The sequence below is a fragment of the Corvus hawaiiensis genome, chromosome 20 (genome assembly GCF_020740725.1).
Source record: "Corvus hawaiiensis isolate bCorHaw1 chromosome 20, bCorHaw1.pri.cur, whole genome shotgun sequence".
Classification (NCBI taxonomy): domain Eukaryota; kingdom Metazoa; phylum Chordata; class Aves; order Passeriformes; family Corvidae; genus Corvus; species Corvus hawaiiensis.
The window spans coordinates 5,207,900-5,224,654 of record NC_063232.1 but is presented as its reverse complement, the minus strand read 5'-3'; the positions used below and the strand labels follow the sequence as shown (position 1 = coordinate 5,224,654).

Genomic DNA, 16,755 nt, shown 5'->3' with positions numbered 1-16,755 from the left:
TGTTGGAATAACTTCCTGAGCTGCTGCAATCCCGTTCATCTCCTATTTCTGCCTCTCTTGATAAGCCCTATTGTACATTGCTTTTCATTTTGGTGTGTCAACACCAAGGTTGAGGCTCTGCACTTTGGCCTTTCAGCAAAGCAGGTTGGGGAGTGCTGCCTGCAGCGGGAAAAATGTGCAAAAATTGGGTTTTATTCCATTCCTTTGTTTCTACAGATTTTGCCTTTCAGTGTTCTGCCACTGCTGCAGCTCCATCAGCTCCTAATTTGGGCTAATTCAGGGTTTAATTGTCTTTGGTGCTTTGTGGTTGTCCTAAGTGAGCACTCAGTGCTGGTGGGATGCCCATGGGTTTGTGGGGTCAGAGCTGGACCGGTCTGGCTGGAATTTTTAAGAGTTGAAGAGCAACAAATCCTTTCCTGAGGGCAAAAGAATGACCCTGGCTGGTGCTCAGTCCATCTTGGGGAGGTGACCACCCACTCCCATCTCTGCAGCCAGGGTGAGCTGTGACAATCCCACTCATTTGGGGTTTCCAGCTTTGGTAGATTTGCCTGGAATCAGAGGATTTGGGGTTATTTTGAATCATGAAGTTAAAACATGCTCAGTGTTGGGTTAATTGGATGAAAGCCAAGGACCAAGGAGTTAACGGGACCTTCTGGAGATGGGCCAGGCAGGTCCCCTCAACCAGGTCCTCCCTGGTTGTCCCTGCAGGCCCCTCCTGCCCACAAGTGGAGCCCACTCCCATTTTGCACCAGTTGCTGCCTTTCCCCCTCATTGAGTTTTATGCTGCTGTCAAGCAGGACTCCACAAAATGTTCATTTTCCCCTGGCACGGAGCCCCTGCCATCTGCTCCAGGCCACCTTCAGCTGCCAGCGTGTCAGGCTGCTCCAAAAAGGTGGTGAAGGGCCAGAAGTGCTGCTCAAGGTCTGTATTCTCACCCTGGTTTGCAGCTAATTACAGCCACAACCTTTAATTATTCTTAGGCAAAAGCATTTTCGGTCTGGGGGCACCGACCTGATCTCTGTCAGTGTGGGCACAGGGTTTGGAATCTGGAATTCCACGGGATGGTTTTGTAGCTGGCTTTGGGGTTTGCCAGCTGATGGGGTGAGTTTTCTGATCAGCACCTCCCAAATGCTCCTTCCTGTGCTAAAAGGTTGCTGCTGGATGGGAAATTTTGTGGGATTTCTAATAAGGTATTATCAAACTCTGATTTTTCCTTGGTAGAAGATTGGTTTAAAAAGCCTTAAAAAAAACCCCTTTTTCTTTAGCTTTTATTTACGTTACTTCAGACTTTTACCTCTTTTTCCTCTTCTACCTTCTTGAAGAAGGAATTTTTGGTGGTAAAACCTCTATCCAAGCAACACAGAAGGAAAAGAGTGAGGTTTCCACTATGAACAACATTCCCTATCCAAACATCTGGAGCTGTTTGCTGGCTTTGCATTGTTTCTGTGCAGCTTTTCTGTCTTTTATTTTTGTTTCTGTGCATCTTTTCACATTCTCTCAGCAGGACGTCCCACAAACCACTAGCATTTCCTAGTATTTGGGGTAGTTTGATAGGAAAACCCCCCTGCATTCAGGGATGTAGGACCTGATTTGATGCTGGGCTCTGACTGTGTGGAAGCCCTGTGGATCCACAGAGATCATTGCAAAATACAACAAAAAACCCCCCTCATTCTTATTAAAAGGGTTTTCATTAACTTGGTTCCATTCCTCCTCTAATTGGAATTAAACCAGACAGGATTTATTTTCAAAAGGATTTCTGCTCTGTGCTACGGGGTGGTCAAATTGATCAGCCTAAAGCCACGTTGGCACTTGATTTGGGATTTATTTTTGGGATCTGTCGCTCCACTGTGCCAACATCTGCTTCCCTTTGGGCATCACCCCACCTCCTCTCTTCCCAGAGGAGCCTGAAAGGAGGGAAGGGGAATTGCAACACCCTCGTGGGGATATTTTAAGGACGCCTCCCTGGAGAGCTCTTCCAGGGGCATTTTTCATGCCTTGCCCAAGGAACTCAGCCATGCAGGAGGAGGGATTTGGGATTTGGGGTGCACACCTGGCTGCGGCTGCAGGTAGGAAGAGTCACCAATCCCTGCATTCACCTCCTGGCTGATGGGATGTTTTGACCTTTGGGGAATGGTGGATTGAAATCTTTTCCTACCTCCTGATCTCCCAGGATTTGCTGGAGAAAACTCCATTGGGGCTTCCAAAGGCAAATCTGGGACTGGCTGCAGCACAGATGTCTGCAAGCAACAATAGGCTGAGCTGAGCCCCACGCTGTGAAAGCAAAGGGGGGAGGGAGGAAGAAGAAGAAAGGGAAGGGAAAAAGCAAAGCAGAAAATCATTAGAGATGACTTCAGCCCCTCGTGGCAACATCAAAAGGGAAGAGTCGTAAATTCGGATCCCATTAAACACCGGGGGGAGCAGGAAAAGCTGTTTTGAGGCCACAGCTGCAGGTTTGGGGTGGGCAGAGCTCTGTCCTGGGTTTGTGGCGTACACTGGGGGTGGCTGACATGGCTTTGACTCCCTGATTCCCTGAGATCAGGGGATCCCAGGAGTGTTTGGAGTCTCCATTGCCACTTTAAGGATCTCACAGGGTGTGAATCCCTCTCACATGGGTTCATTTTCACGTTTCCTCTCCGTTTTGCTGTCATCCTTTCCAAAGCCCAAGGTCTGTCCCTACCCCAGCACGAGTCCCTGGGGATTTGCTCTCTTTGCCTCCCACTAATTTGGGATAACTGATTGGATACACATTAAAGCCATTGAGGATTTTCTCTCCTGGGGCTTCCCAGGGCATGTCTCACTGGTTTATGCCTTTGTTTAACTGGATAATAATTCCATTTATCATTGTGAACATGGGGGATTTTTTGTCTTTCAGCTGTTTGAGGTTTTTTGCTTAATAATGCAAACTATTATCCCATTGTCCTAGCTGATCATCCGAGACAAAAAAAACCCCAAGGATGAGGATTTGGAAGGAAATCTCTCATTGTCTTTATTTTTCAGGTGTGAAATAGGTCCTGTTTTAAGGTTCATTGTCTGCTGAACTGTATGGAAAGCAAAAAATCGTGGCTGAGGGGTTTTTCTGTGCAGGGAATGGTGTTCCCAGGATGAGTGTGCTTTGTGCCTGGACAGAGCTTCTCGTGCCTCACAGCTGCAAATCCTGCGGCATGCAGAAAGGGATGTTGCAAGTTTGGAAAGTCTTCTAAAAGAACCACAAAAAGGGGGGGGGGGGGGGGGGGGGGGAGAAAAAACCAACTCAATTTTTAATTTTCTCGTGTGTTAAGACTTGCAGGACAGCACTTTTTTTTTTTTTTAAGATCGATTGTGAGTGACAGAAAAGTGGGAACTGTGTTACAACACCAAGAAAAATGCTGTTGCTTCCTCGCAGCCTCCAGACAATGGTTAATTGTTCTAATTTGGGTCGCTCCCCTGCTGGGCTGCGGCAGGAATTCTTCACACGGGCTCTTTAATCATTAACGTTGGCCTCTTTTCCACGGGGTTTGGCCCCGGTGCAGCCCCCCAGGGCTCTGCCCATCCCCAGGGGTTCTGCTGCCGGAGGAGAAGCGGGGGAGATGAATTTTTTAATGAACAAATTAATTTGCTGTAACATCTTTATCACCAGGTTTTGTGTCCTGCTCTGAGCTCTCTCCTTTTGGAGAAATCGAGTTGGGGGACCCAAATCTTGCCCATGTGGTGATGCGAGGAGGGCAGGCAGTGACTCCAGGGTTATTTATGCCCGGTGGAGCCACGGCCCTGCTTATCCCGAGCTTGTTTTTCCGTGGTGAAATCGCTCCGCTTCCAATTATCCCGACACAGAGAAACGAGGAAAACACCCAGGTGTCCTGGGGTGATGTTATGAAGCCGCTTTAGTCCTTAACCATCCGCTCAGTGCCCAAGGACGCCGTGCCTTTAACACGGACCCGGGCGGGAGTTGAACGGTTCAGCCCAAGGGGCTCTGGGGGGATCGGGGGGGGAATGCGCCGGGAGCACCCTGCTGCTTTTCTGGGTTTCCTTTGTGTCCCAGCTAGCTGGGAAAAGGTTCTGTTGGGTTTTTTTTTTTCTTGTTCTTTTTTCCTTTCTTTTTTCCCCTTGCCTCACTGCCTCCCTTCCCTCCTCGCCAGTCCGGGGAGCCCGCGGGGTGGCCCCAGCTGGTCCAAGCCCAGGTGTCTGTTCTCTCTCCGGGAATTTGTTGTATTTTGAGGGGTTTTTTTAATCCTGTTCTACCCTGTTTTGTTGGTGTGTTAATAAACAGTTTGGTTTCTTTTTCCCACTTTCACTCCTCGTGACCCGTTTGTCTCACTGACGGAGGAAAAGGGGAGGAACACTCATTCCAGAGTGTTTGCTCCTGAAGATAGCTCATTTGGGGTTAAAGGTGTTGTGCGCATGCTGGGTGATGCCTCACCTACGGGATCAGGGCTCCCTGCAGCTGTGGCAGGACACAGATCCCGACTCCCAGCCTCTTCCTGCTCCCATTTCTCCCTGGGGTTTGACCAGTTCCCATTCCTTCATCCAGAGCAGCAGGATCCTGGTGGTCCCCAGCACATGCCGGGGGCACCCCATCCTTTATGGGACAGACAGGGCTTGGCTGGTGCCTCTTTCCTTGTTTTCCAGCTGAACAAATCCCGATGGAGCAGGGCTGGCTGTGGATTGCACAGTGCCACGAATCCCATTCCCAGCTGAAATCTGTTAAAGGATTAAATCCCGTCAATCTCCAGGCTCCTCCCAGCAGCCCTCTCCTTCTCCAGAGGGCTGGAGCAGAGCAGGAACGATGGGGAAGGAGGCCCTTTTCAGGGAAATCCTCTGCTCCCAGCTCTCCCTGCATCCCTCCTGCGCTCCACACCACGTCTGAAGGCCGGGAATTGTGCTGGGGCTCTGCCAGCTTGGAGAGGACACGATCCTGTGGAAGCCAAGGCATTGCCCAAAACCTGCTCCCAAAAACTGCTCCCCTGAGCTGAGCCTTGCAGCAGCTGGGCTTTGCATGCTCCCTGAGTCATCCTGGAATTGCTCTGCAGGGCACAACTTCTCCTCAGAGCTTTCCAGCCAGCATGGATGGAAGGGGAAGAGGGAGCTGTGCAGCATTCCTGCTCCTTCCAGGAGCTGATTCAGGTGCTGCCCACAGCAGTTTCGCAGTGTGTGACCCAGGATTCTGTCCCAGATGCAAGATCACGGCACTGGGAGCAAATTCATGGATATTTCCAGCTGTGTGGCTGATGGATCTCTAGGAGCTCAGCATTTGTCAGCTGGTTGGGAGCACAGTGCTCAAGAAAAGGGCACATCCCAGCCTTTCTCCTGTCAGCAGCATCAGCTGGGAAAGCTGAGCTCTGTGTGTGGTCTGTCCCATCTCCCCAGCCCTGGGATGGATGCAGTTTTCCTCCCAGAGTCTGGGAACCAGATAACAAATGCACATTCCCACTCCCTGTGTGATGTTGGAGGGGCCACATCTTCTGTGCTGCCTTTCCTGTGTGTTATTTCAGGAGCATGTGCTGCTGGAATTGGGCTCTGGTGGGGAGAAAATGCAATTCTTGTGCTTGGTGATTGTCCTTTTCATGGAAAGGGCACTCAGGGTTTCCCAAACTGCAGTGCTGTGGGATTCAGGCTCTGCAGGTTGAGGTTTCTCTGCCCTCTGACCGCAAAAAATCAGCTTTTTATCGACCTTCCATGAGTGATGTGATGCAGACTGATGGAGATGTGGCAGGAAAAACCTTTTGGCCATCGGCTTGGATGTTGTGGGATGCGGTTCATCCCTGGAAGCAGCAGGGGAGGACAGCAGGATCTGCCCAGAGGGGTTTGTGGCTTCTTTCCCATCATTCCTGAGGATGCTGATGGTGCAGAGCAGAGGGGAGAGGGCTGGATGGGGAGCAGGGATGTTATCCCAAGCCAGAGGGAGCATTCCACAGGAACAGTGCTTGGCATCATCCCTCCTCCAGGCTAATCCACTCATCCCGGGGCTCTCCCCGTTCCCCAGCGAGGATCAAACCTTGCCAACACGAGCTGGGCTGGTTTTTTAGCCGATTTTTAAGCTGATTTTCAAGCTGATTCCCTTTCTGAACGAGCTCTTGGGCTCAGTCCCACCAGGGTGTGCGTCAGCTCCAATTATTGCCTGATAGACTTGGATGAGGAACAGGGAAAGCTTTTGTTTGGGCTGTGAGAGGAGTCCTTGGCATGGCACCAGCAAAGTCCCTCCTCTTGCACACGAGTTTTGGGGCTGCTCTGGGGAGGAATTGCAGAGGTTTGGGTAAAACCCTCAAAAATGGGGGTTCTTGAAGCACAGAGTTTGTGTCTCACCCATGGGAATGAGACGTGCAAAAGGAAGGAGCCCATCCTATGCCTTAGGAGGGCTCTGAAATGGGAATTTTATTTATCCCAGTGCTAAACTGGGGGTTTTATCTGCAGAGTTGATGTGTGCAGGAATCACTTTAAATCATCTTTGAAACCCCCCAAAAATCAAAGTATCCCAGGACCTGCAAGGCTCGGGAGTTGAGCTGGTGTGGAAAAAGGGCTGAAAGAGTCAGGATGGGCATGGAAGGAGGAGCTGGATGTGGAGAGAGGATTAAAATATTCCTTGTCCTGCTCCTGCCTCTTTCCTCGGAGCCCTCAGCGTGCTCTGTCAGCAGGGCTGGGCCGGGTTCTGCTGAGCTGAGCTCCTTTAGGCTGAATTACCCAGGAATTGGTTTGATGGGAGGTTCAGGCTTGAGCTTCCCTCAGCCATCTGGAGCTCTGGGAACTGCTTGAGGATAGAAACCTCCTATTGGAGAGGCAAGATGACCATGGCACATCTGAACCAGCAAAACTTCGGGTGTTTTTTTTTACTTTCTCAGCTTCTCCTCCACGTTCCTCTTGTGAATCATTTCACTTCCCCAACAGTTTAGCTGGAATAACACTGGAGACAGCTTTCATTGTCTCTTCCAGGGTTATATTACAGGCAATTTGCAGCACAAAATGCCGGCCCCGTGCCCTTCCCCCTCACGATTTTAGCACGTTGTTTCCTTTTCAACACCGCTTTTTCCAGGGAGCCCTCAGAGCTGGAAACCCCCACTCATCACCGAGGGTGGATTCTGCTCTTTCAGGGACTGCTTAAAAATAAAAAAAAGCGGATGAAATGAAAGCTGCTGGCACCTGGCAGCTTGCTGTGGGTAAAAAAAAAATATATAGGGAGGTGTTAAAATCCGTGGTGTTTTCTTCTCACCTTGGGGCTGGTGCTTCCACAGCCAGGAAGGTGTTGTTGGCAGTGCTGCCTTCCCAAAATGTTCTGAGGCTCTAATTAAGGAATTGCCTGAGTTTCCAGGCCTTCCAGTGGGAAATATGAAATAAAACCTTGTCTTTCTTAATTTTCTCAGTGTTAATTCCGCAGGCTGAGCCTTCCAGTGTTCATCCACCCCCAGGGCCGGGGCTGGTTTCTTGCCTCAGGGCCTCCAGTGGGAGAGGAGCTGTGGGAATGAAATTTGTGGGATTAAAACCCTGATTTTGAGTTCAGCATGATGGTGAATGAGGTGTTGAAAAGTAAGGGTTTAAATGTGTTTAAAAGTAAGGGTTTTATCTGTGGTATAAACCCAGATTTCCTGGGAATCAAAGGCTCAGGTGGGAAATGGCTCCTGGCTCACGCTGTTCCCAGGGTTTTCCATACCCAGGGTTTTCCATACCCCGTGTCCTGCTGGGATCCCTGGATCTGGGGTTTCTACCTGAAATCCCCTGGCACTGCCTGTCTTCAGTGCAGATGGAGCTGGGCAAGCATCACCCTGCAAGTATCAGGGGAAAATCAGCTGGAAAATCAGCTTGTGATTAATGAGGTACCTGGATATGTCTGGGAATAAACCCCTCCAATTTATGTCAAGGCTTTGTTCTTAGAGTGCAGTCAAAGCCCACAAATCCTGAGGTGATATTTCTGCTCCAGCCATCTGCAGAGATGTCCTGGTTCTGTGGTTGTTGTGGGGGTTTTTTTTATCCTGCTGTAATTGTTTCCCTGTATACCCCCAAGTGATTTGTCAAAATCCCAGTTGCTCCCTGGTAATTCAATATTTATGATGTCTTTATAGGGGCGGTCCCGCTCCACTGACTCGGAGGTGAGGGGGGGAGTAAATTGCATAAATTGCATAAATGAGGCTGCAAAACCTGAGCTCTCAGGGAGGATGTGAAGGCAGCAATAATTGGCTGTCCAGGCAGAAGAGATGCAGCATTCCTTCCTCAGCATTCCTGCCTGGATTTTCCCAGAAAATGCTTGTGGATGAACAGCCCAGGGTGACTGTTTATTGTAGGGTTTCCTATTTAATTCCTGTGTCTTCCCTAATGATGCAGCAGTTTGATAAAACCAGGCAGGCAGCACAAATTGTCACATCTTGGATCTTTTTTTTGTCAGCATTGATCTTTCAGTCAGGTTCATCTCTGCCTGTGACCTTTAAGAGAGCAGGAGAAGCACAGCAGGATGGGTGGTTTGAATTATTGGATGTCATATTATGTGTATGAAAATCCTGAAATGAAACATGATTGAACAGTCTGGATACTGAGGATTATGTTTCATTTTATTTTGATTTTAAAATAATTAAATTAAACTTATACATTCTTAAAAAATAGATATATCATAATATATAAAATTAGAAATTAAATATAAAATATTTCTGGATTAGGACCCAAACTCTCTACACCCAAATCCTTAGAAACTTGCAGAGTTCAAGTTTTCCAAGCCAGTATCCCTTGGGCTGGAAATTTGAGTCAAAATTGAGCAGACAGTTTTTCTTCAAGCTTTTATTTTTCCTAACAATTAAATATTGTGAGATTTTCTCTTCCCAAGACTCCACCAGCTCACTATACCTCGGGAAGCAGTTTTTGGTGGTAATGGGTGGGTATTTAATCAAATTTAATCAATCTCTGTCGAATTTTAGTGCTGGAAGCTGTTGCATGGTGTCAAATGATAATGGAGGAATAAAAAAAATAAAAATTAAAAAAAAAATTCATATACCTGCAGTATCTGAGCAATCAGAGGGGGTTTTTTTCCCCTTCCTAGACAGTTTTGAGGGTGCTCCTTTCAGGCTTCCCAGCTCCCAGCTGGAGCCACTCCATGGTTGGAGCATCTCCTGGGTGTGGTGGCGATGCTGCAGAGCCCTCACCCGGTGTCCATTCCATGTTTTTTCAGGAAGGGGACTCCCTGGGAGCCATGGAGAAGCTCTGCAGGCAGCTCACCTACCACCTGAGCCCCCACTCGCAGTGGAGACGCCAGGGCATCATGAAGAGGAAGCCGCAGTCCTGGTGAGTCCCTGCTCAGTCACTGTCCCCAAGCTGCCCTTGCCACCTCTCAGGGGCAACAAGGGCTGGGGACAGTGGGAAGAGGGGTTTTCCATGATGGTTTTGGCAAATGTGGGAGCTGCCTGCTGCTCCCTGCACGACAGGAGGAACAAATCCAGTGGGATGAAGGGAAGTGCTCAAAGCCAGGAGGGAGCTGGGGTGTCACAACCTCTCAGCTTGGCATGACCTCCAAAATCCTCCTTCGTCTCCAATCTCACCAGCATTTTCCCCACTTCTGGTTCCTTCATGCCCCTCCAGAGGTGTTTTCCTCTATTCCCATCTTCTTTTCCCTGTTGCAGAGGAGAGCAGCACTTCAGTGCCCGGGGAGGAGGAATGGTCTGGAAAACCTTGAGCCGTCCATCCTCCAAACATCCCTTGTCTCCCAAACTGCTCCAAGAGCTCCTAATTAGCTGGTAATTAATGTCCAGGCACGTGTCACCAGGCATACCGTGGCTTGCAGTTTGCACAGAAGGAATTTTGTTGTTAAAAATAGGGGGAAAAGAACCCCAAATCCCCTCCTCATCCAGCTCCTCAGCAAAGCATTCCCAGCTGGTGTCATCCTGGATCCACAGAGCTGAGAAACCTGTGGATGAGGCTGATGGGAATGGAAAGGACTGCTTGTTTTCCTGATGTTAGGCATTATATATTTATTATTTTTGCTTAAGGAAGTGAGAAATAAAAAGGGAGCTGCAGTCTGGGAGAGTCAGGATTTGGATCCAGATGCTGGCTCGTGATCCCAGGAGAGTTTTGGTTGTAATGGAGTTGTAGTGGGAATTAATCCATTGAAAAAAAACTGGAATAGAGAAGGAGAGGGGAGGAACGTGGTCACAGGAGGGGAAAAGACACAAGGAAATAAAGGATTGCGTGGCCAAATAGGATTAGGAGCATATTTTCCAGGGCTCTGGCTCAGCATCCTTACAAAGTGCTGTCCTGAGAGACCAAAACATGGAGAAATGTATTTCATTATCAATGATAACCACATTTTGGGTGGGTTTTAAGGTGGATTATGGCTAAAATTTGCAGTTTCCCATAAAGCAGCAGAAACTGGGGGAGTGTTGGAGCTCCCGGGCTGTGTCCCAGGGCACACGGAGCTGGTAATGACCCAGCAGCTCATTACCCTCCAGGGGTTTCCTCTTAACTAGAACAGGAAATGCTCATCCCTTATCACCCCATCAGGGCATTGTTAAAGTCACACTGCTGCTGCATCGGGGAGCTCTCTTCAGCCCCGAAAACCGCACGAAATCCTTGAAAATGGAAAAAATTCCGTGCCCTGCTTCGTGCCCCTCTGTCTTTAGTTACCAATCGCTGTCCTTAATCCCCGGCCTGGGATGAGCAGCGGTGTGAGCACAGCCTCATGCCCGAGATTTGCAAGGCTTTATCTGCAGCCTTTCCTTGGAGCAGCCGGGAAATAGCTGAGGTTTTCCAAGGCTTTAAGAGCAGGGATGAGGTTTCGGGATGAGGTTTCGGCTGTCAACGAGCCCTGACCACATGGAAGTGACCTCAGGGCTGCCAACGTGGGATGCTGGCTGCTGGTTCTGCCCCAGCCAGGCTTTGGAGGGTGGGATTTTCCCGGATTTCTGGTTTGGATGCTCTTTTAGGAGGTGGCCGTGAGCTGAACCCTTTGCTGGAAGTTGAAGTCAGCCTTTTGCTAAGGTCTAAATGCCTCAATACAGGGATTTTATAGTTGGGGTTGGGGTTTTCAAGTGCCCTGTGCTGCTCCCAAGGGAATCATGAGCTCCCATTCCCATGTGTTGGCATTGCCCTGACTCGGCCCTGCTGCCAGATGTTGCAGGAACTCCCCAGTATTGGGGATCCACCCTTTTTTGTGTATCTCCTCCAGGGAAAATCGCTTCCCTTCATCCCACACCCACCATATCCATTGCAGGGGATAATGGGAAGCAGAGCAGCAGGAGGAGGAGGATGGGGACAGAGGACGGAGCTGATTTTTTGGCTGGACAGCCAAAGGGGGAGGCTGTGCTTCCCAATCCCATCTCCTCCCAGGAATCCCGTCCAGCCTGGGTGTGCTAAATCCAGGCAGACACTCCTAGGGCTCTGCTCTGCTGCCTGGCATCAGAGCCCCCAAACCTCTGCCAAATGACCTTATTTTTTTGGCACATTATAAATCTGTCTGGCTCTCCCTTACTGTCTCCGCGCCTCCCTCGGAATATATTAAACATCCAGGGATGAAAATCAGGGAAAGCCAACAGCAGCAGGATGAAGCCAGCCTGCTAAAGTCATTTCCCTGCGCCTGGCTCTGCCTAGGGACACGATTCCAGGGTGGAATTAGCTCCTGGAATCTCTCCGCTCCTGGAATCTCCCTGCTCCTGCTGCCGTCAGCTTCACAAGAACGAAGCCGGGAATCAAAGCTCCCGGAATTGCTGAGAGCACGGGCTGGGAGGGAGGAGGTGTTTCCCTGGGGAAACGCCCTCCGTGGCTTTCCCACCCTGCGGGGATATTCCTTTCCCGGCTGCGGTAGGAATGAGCCAGGAATGCAGCAGGGAGGATGGAGCAGCGGGCACCAGCTGAAGGAATATCAAATATTCACGTTGTAATTCCAAATTTACATCAGATAAGCCCCTTTTTTTTCTTTTTTGCACACAATTCCTGGCCGTGCCCCTGCACGAAGCGGGGAAGGATTTAAGGTGAAGCAGCTCAGTTTAAATGGAATTAAATGGGGTCAATCTGGACTAAATTCGTGGATTTTTGAACTCTGTTGCTGCTGTGCAATAAGCAGAGAAACCCCCAAATGTCCGCACCAGGGTGAGCCAACGTGGCACTTTCTAACCCCATTTTTTGTTTCGCAGCTCCCAGCCCTCACTCATGCAAACCCCCCAGTGCTGGCACATGGGAAGATCCTTTTCCCACTTCTCATGGGTTTCCCAGGTGGTTTTCCTTAGCTCCAGCCCACTCTCTTTTCTTTGCCACTTGTCCTCTCTGCTGGTGACACCTGGGACTCAGCCTGAACTCCCTGTGGCTCTCTCAACACTCTCTGATGTGAAATCATTAGAAATCACCTCAAAAATAGCAGGAAAATTAATAATTTGGGACAGCTTTTGGAAATGTCGAGGCTCCATGAGGCTGTGGCAGATTTAACCCCTGGTTGGGGTTAACCCCAGATTTAACTCTGGTGGATTTAACCCTGGCAGGTTTAACCCTGGGGTTTAACCCCAGATTTAACCTGAGGGTTGGATGTTCTCCATGGCATTTGGCATCCAGGTACAAAGACCTGTTAGAACAGAAGTTGTTTGGATTTAGTGATGAATTTAGAGGCAGAACCGCCTCGTTTTGATGGCAGGAATGATCTTTTACCATCCCACTCCTGATTTCATCGGGGGCACAAAATATTGAAGGAATGCTGGGTGCTGGGTTTTCACGTTGGCAGTGCCTGCTTGCATTGCTTTACAAAGGAAAAAATCTTTTTTTAAAAGAGTTTTCATGGTGGGAGAAGCCCTTTGGAAAACAGAAAGGGAATGTTTGTGGCTAGGAATCCTCCTCTGCTGTGGCAGCTGGTGGGCGAGCAAGAGGAGAAGTCGGAGCTCCTGCAACAAATGGTTCCTTCAGAGCATCCAGCACAAATCCAGGCGGTGGGAGGAGGCTGGAGCAGGGTCTCCTGGTCATTAAAATCCCATTTCTGTGTGTGCTGGGAGCTGCTGCAGGAGAGCAGGGAATGTGGGAGCTGGAGCCTTTGGGATGAGTGTGTGGGTGATCCCTTCTCCCTGTGTCCATGGAATGTCATTGTCCCCACGTTCCATGGAGCAGAGGGGACAGAGGATGCTACAAATGCTGCAGAACTCAGGCTGGCTGCTGTGATTTGGGGTGCTGGTGCAGCTTTCCACCTTTTGCAATGGAAAACGGGCGATTCCCAAACTTCCCTGCTCTTTCCAGCGTGGCCTGAAACTCTGGGCATGGAGAAGAGCAAAGCTCTGGCTCCTGGTGGTTTTTCAGGTTGGGAAGCGAGGTTGGGAAGCAGTGGGATGCTCAGCCCTGGCTTAGAGGTGGGTCCTGAATCCCACAGGAGGAGGTGGGTGAGGGTCAAGAGCTGCTCCTGGCCAGGGTGGACCAGCTGATTTTGGCTGGGTCACATCACCACGGCTGAGGGCTGCAGCCTGTGTGGTCACTGAGCCCATAAATCCTTGTCCTCAGAAGATAAATTCCTGGTTTGGTGGCTCAGTTCATTCCCAGGATGGACACTAAATTCCAGCCTCTGTCTGCCCGTGCCGGGGTGGAGCAGAGCTTTCCCCTCGGTGTTCCTGCAGCACAGAAAGATTTGTGCTTAACAGGTTATTCCTGTTAATTGCCCTGACAGCACATGAGAGGCCACCTCTGAGCATGTCCTACCCTCCTTTTGGGATTGAGGGCTGGAAATTAGGATTTAATCTGTTTACTCTTGAAATTCAGCATTTAAATCCCAGCGATAACTGGGAATGGGGAGGGTTAACCACAGGCACTGAGTAATCCTCTCTAATAAATGACTTAATGCGATGGGAAGACCTGGAGTGACCCAGAAGGGAGCTAAGATTTTTGGGAGAGAGAGAATGGAAAACCTTTGGGAGACATCTTTGGTTTGGGCTGCTTCACACAGGGCTCAGCCAGTTTAATAAATTGGGAATATTTTCTCTGCTTTGGCAGAAACATTTGGAAATTTGTGGTGCTGAACAGCAGGAGGGGGCTGGTCCCAGCAGGGCTGTGGGGTTTGGCTCTTCCCCACACACCCCACACTGTAAACGAGGAGCTTTGATGGGGTTCAGGGCACACAAAGAGGGGGGAAAAAGGAACTTTTTGAGGTATCAACAAGGAGAAATAGTTGGACATGGGTAATTTTATCCCAGGAATGCCCTTTTCATCACCTCTGTCCTCCTCACCTCGCTCTCCTCCATGGCCGTGGGGCACTTCCTCCATCTGCCAGTCCGGGACTCTCTGGACTTTTTATAGCTACTCAAGATGTGACTTTTCTCTTTCTCTTATGGCTGGGATGGGAACAGACCCTAATTTGCCCTGTCAGTTGTTCTCTTCCCAGTGCTCCTCCACATGATGCTGCTCCTTGGATTTATTCCCTTTGGCACGTGCCTGGCAGGGAGCACAGTGCCTGCTGTGTTTGTGCTCTGATGGTCTGTGGGACTCCCAAACTGCTCCTTTGCTTTGTGGAAAATCCATTTTCCAACATATCTGAACGGGAGCAACATTTTGGGCTGGTCTTTTGCATGCACCAAGGTGCCTGGCTGGGATTTGGGATTTTTTGTGGAACCCCAGCAGATGGGTTTGAGTGGGGTGGGCAGGTTGCTTCCCAGAAAAAAGGGAAAATCCCAACCATCTGAAGCTGGGATGCAGCTGCCTGGAGCCAGGCGTGCATCACCACACTCTCTCCTCCTTGCTGTGTAGAAATCCCAATGCATCTCTTCTCCAAAAATGCTGTTTAATGTGTAAACATCCCCTCTGGCAGCTCCAGGGGTTTGTGACCATTCAAAAACCACGGTGAAATGTTTCATCCTGGTGGGAATGGGGTGTGGTGTTGGAGGGGAGAGGGGGAACAGGCCAGCAATCAGCCAGGACAGGCTGAGTGGGAAGAAGGGAAGGATTTCATCCAGCTGGAGATGGATGCTCCTGAATGAGAGAGGAATCAAAAAAAAAAAAAAAAAAAAGAAATCTCTGTCATTTTAAAGTCAATGTACAGCACTAAGAGGCTTTAGAGTTAAATAATTCTCTTTTCAAGCTCGTGGGGTATAAATCCAGGGTGTCAGGGTGCCCCTGGTTTGCACTTTATCCCTGGACTGGGGAGGGGGTGTCAGGCAGGGAGGGATGGACCTGGCAGTGCATGGGGATGTCCTGAGCTGCTCCCAGTGTGCTGATGTTACAGCAAAATAGAGGCTGGAAACAAACCCAAGGAATTCCTTTTCCACCCGGTTCTCCCTCCTGGGTGATGCTGAAGGGTCCAAAAGCAGGGAGAATTCAGGACAGGCCATGAAACAGCACAGTTCAGGCTCCAGAGGCTGGGAAGGAAAACGCTTCTTGTTGAATTTAGAGAGTCAGAGACCTTTGGCACGAGGAAAACAAGGCTAAGCTGTGAACAAATGAAATGCCTGGTGTGGAGGGAAAGGTGGAATGCTGCAAATCCAGGGGAGGAAAGATTTGTGAGGGCTGTGGTTGAGAAATAGTCCTGCAACGTGTGGCTGGTGGCAATGAAAGGAGCTGCCACTATAGTGGGATCATTAAGGTTGGAAAAACCTTCTGACATCAAGTCCACCACTAAGCCTAGTGCACATCTCCACATCTTTTAAATGCCTCCAGGTATCCTTTAAATCATTCCAGTGTCAGGAGAATTAATCCACCAACACCAGAGGTTTATGTCCAAAAAGGAGACAGAGGAGTGCTGTTACTTTATTCAAATAAAGGGAGAGGCCATGGGGTGTTTCCCCTGGGGTCTCTCAGATTTTTGGAGGGCGCAGCCTCCTTTTTATCCCAATTTCCCAGCTGCATTTCCCTCTCTTTCCCCATTGGCTGAGGTACTCCAGAGGTACAGGCTTCCCAGAACACCTAATACCTAAGGTTCCCTTCTCATGTATAACCCCCCCTTTATTGTTAGCTCTTATTGAATTTTATGGTTTTCCCATTGTTTCTTTCATCTCTCAATATCCCATTTCATTTATCAGCAGACCTACAGTCCATTTGTAGAGACAAATCCCCTTCCATTCATCAATCAGTGGAACCCTTCTCATTGTTTATCTCTCAGTGCTAATTTCATCAACCAGCAGGCCCAGAGCTTGTTTGTAAAGACAAGTCTCTCATTCCTTTCACCAGGGAGTTATTGTTGATGATATTCTGGCAAAATCTGATTTTTCCTGTGCCTGTTGGAGCAGGAACTCTGGGATCTGCCCCCTGTTTCCTGGAAAACCTGAGCAAACCACACCAAGCAGGGAGGATGAGCAGGTGCTGAAATCTCTCCTTGCCACTGAGAGCTATTTGGCCACCGGACCAGCAGGTTTGGGGTGGAAATGAGTTCTTTTTCCAGCTGAGTTTGGCTGGAGAGGTTATCCCTGAGCATGGAGAGGCTGCAGCTCCTGGCACACCTTGCCCAGCCAGGAGCTGGCATTAACCAAGACCTACTTCTGAAGCTGAACTGTAAATAATTCATGGGCACTGAAATGCCACCCGGGTAGTGGCACAGGGCTGTCACATCGAAGGGACTCAACGTGTAAAACGAGCCCTTCCCCTGCTTCTTGTCTGGGTTTGCCCCAGAACTGAAAACAATTGACCCAAACTGCAAAGCCCCATTTCCCCCCACACGGATGAACATTGACCCTGATAAAGGCTTGGATTGCTTTTGCTGTTCCTGACAGCCAGAAATGCTGGAAAATAAAGCAGGAAGGACCTGAGGGTGGGATGAGGTGATTTGGAGCAGCAGGACACCCCGCCCCACTGACTTGTCCCTCACACTTTTGCTGCAGCCTTAAAAGCTTCGGATGGTCACAGGCACTACCTGGGATTTAA

The 16,755-nt window shown here is 49.5% G+C and overlaps 1 protein-coding gene and 1 long non-coding RNA gene across 5 annotated transcripts in view; one reads left to right on the top strand and one right to left on the bottom strand.

Moving 5' to 3' along the window:
• The window catches only part of LRRC75A (leucine rich repeat containing 75A), a 59,453-nt gene that overhangs the window by 31,601 nt on the left and 11,097 nt on the right, over positions 1-16,755 (top strand). Inside the window, exon 3 of the mRNA XM_048324428.1 lies at positions 9,122-9,234. Within this exon, the coding sequence (XP_048180385.1) occupies positions 9,122-9,234 (113 nt within the window). The remainder of the gene's footprint in view (positions 1-9,121; positions 9,235-16,755) is intronic.
• Positions 6,886-16,755, bottom strand: part of LOC125336171 — a 32,392-nt gene continuing 22,522 nt past the window's right edge. For 2 of the 4 annotated variants that reach the window (XR_007207687.1, XR_007207682.1), the window contains one exon: positions 9,234-14,871. This is a non-coding gene — a long non-coding RNA (uncharacterized LOC125336171). Of the gene's footprint in view, positions 7,422-9,233; positions 14,872-16,755 lie in introns of those variants that run through there. The other 2 variants (XR_007207690.1, XR_007207689.1) reach the window with 2 other exon arrangements.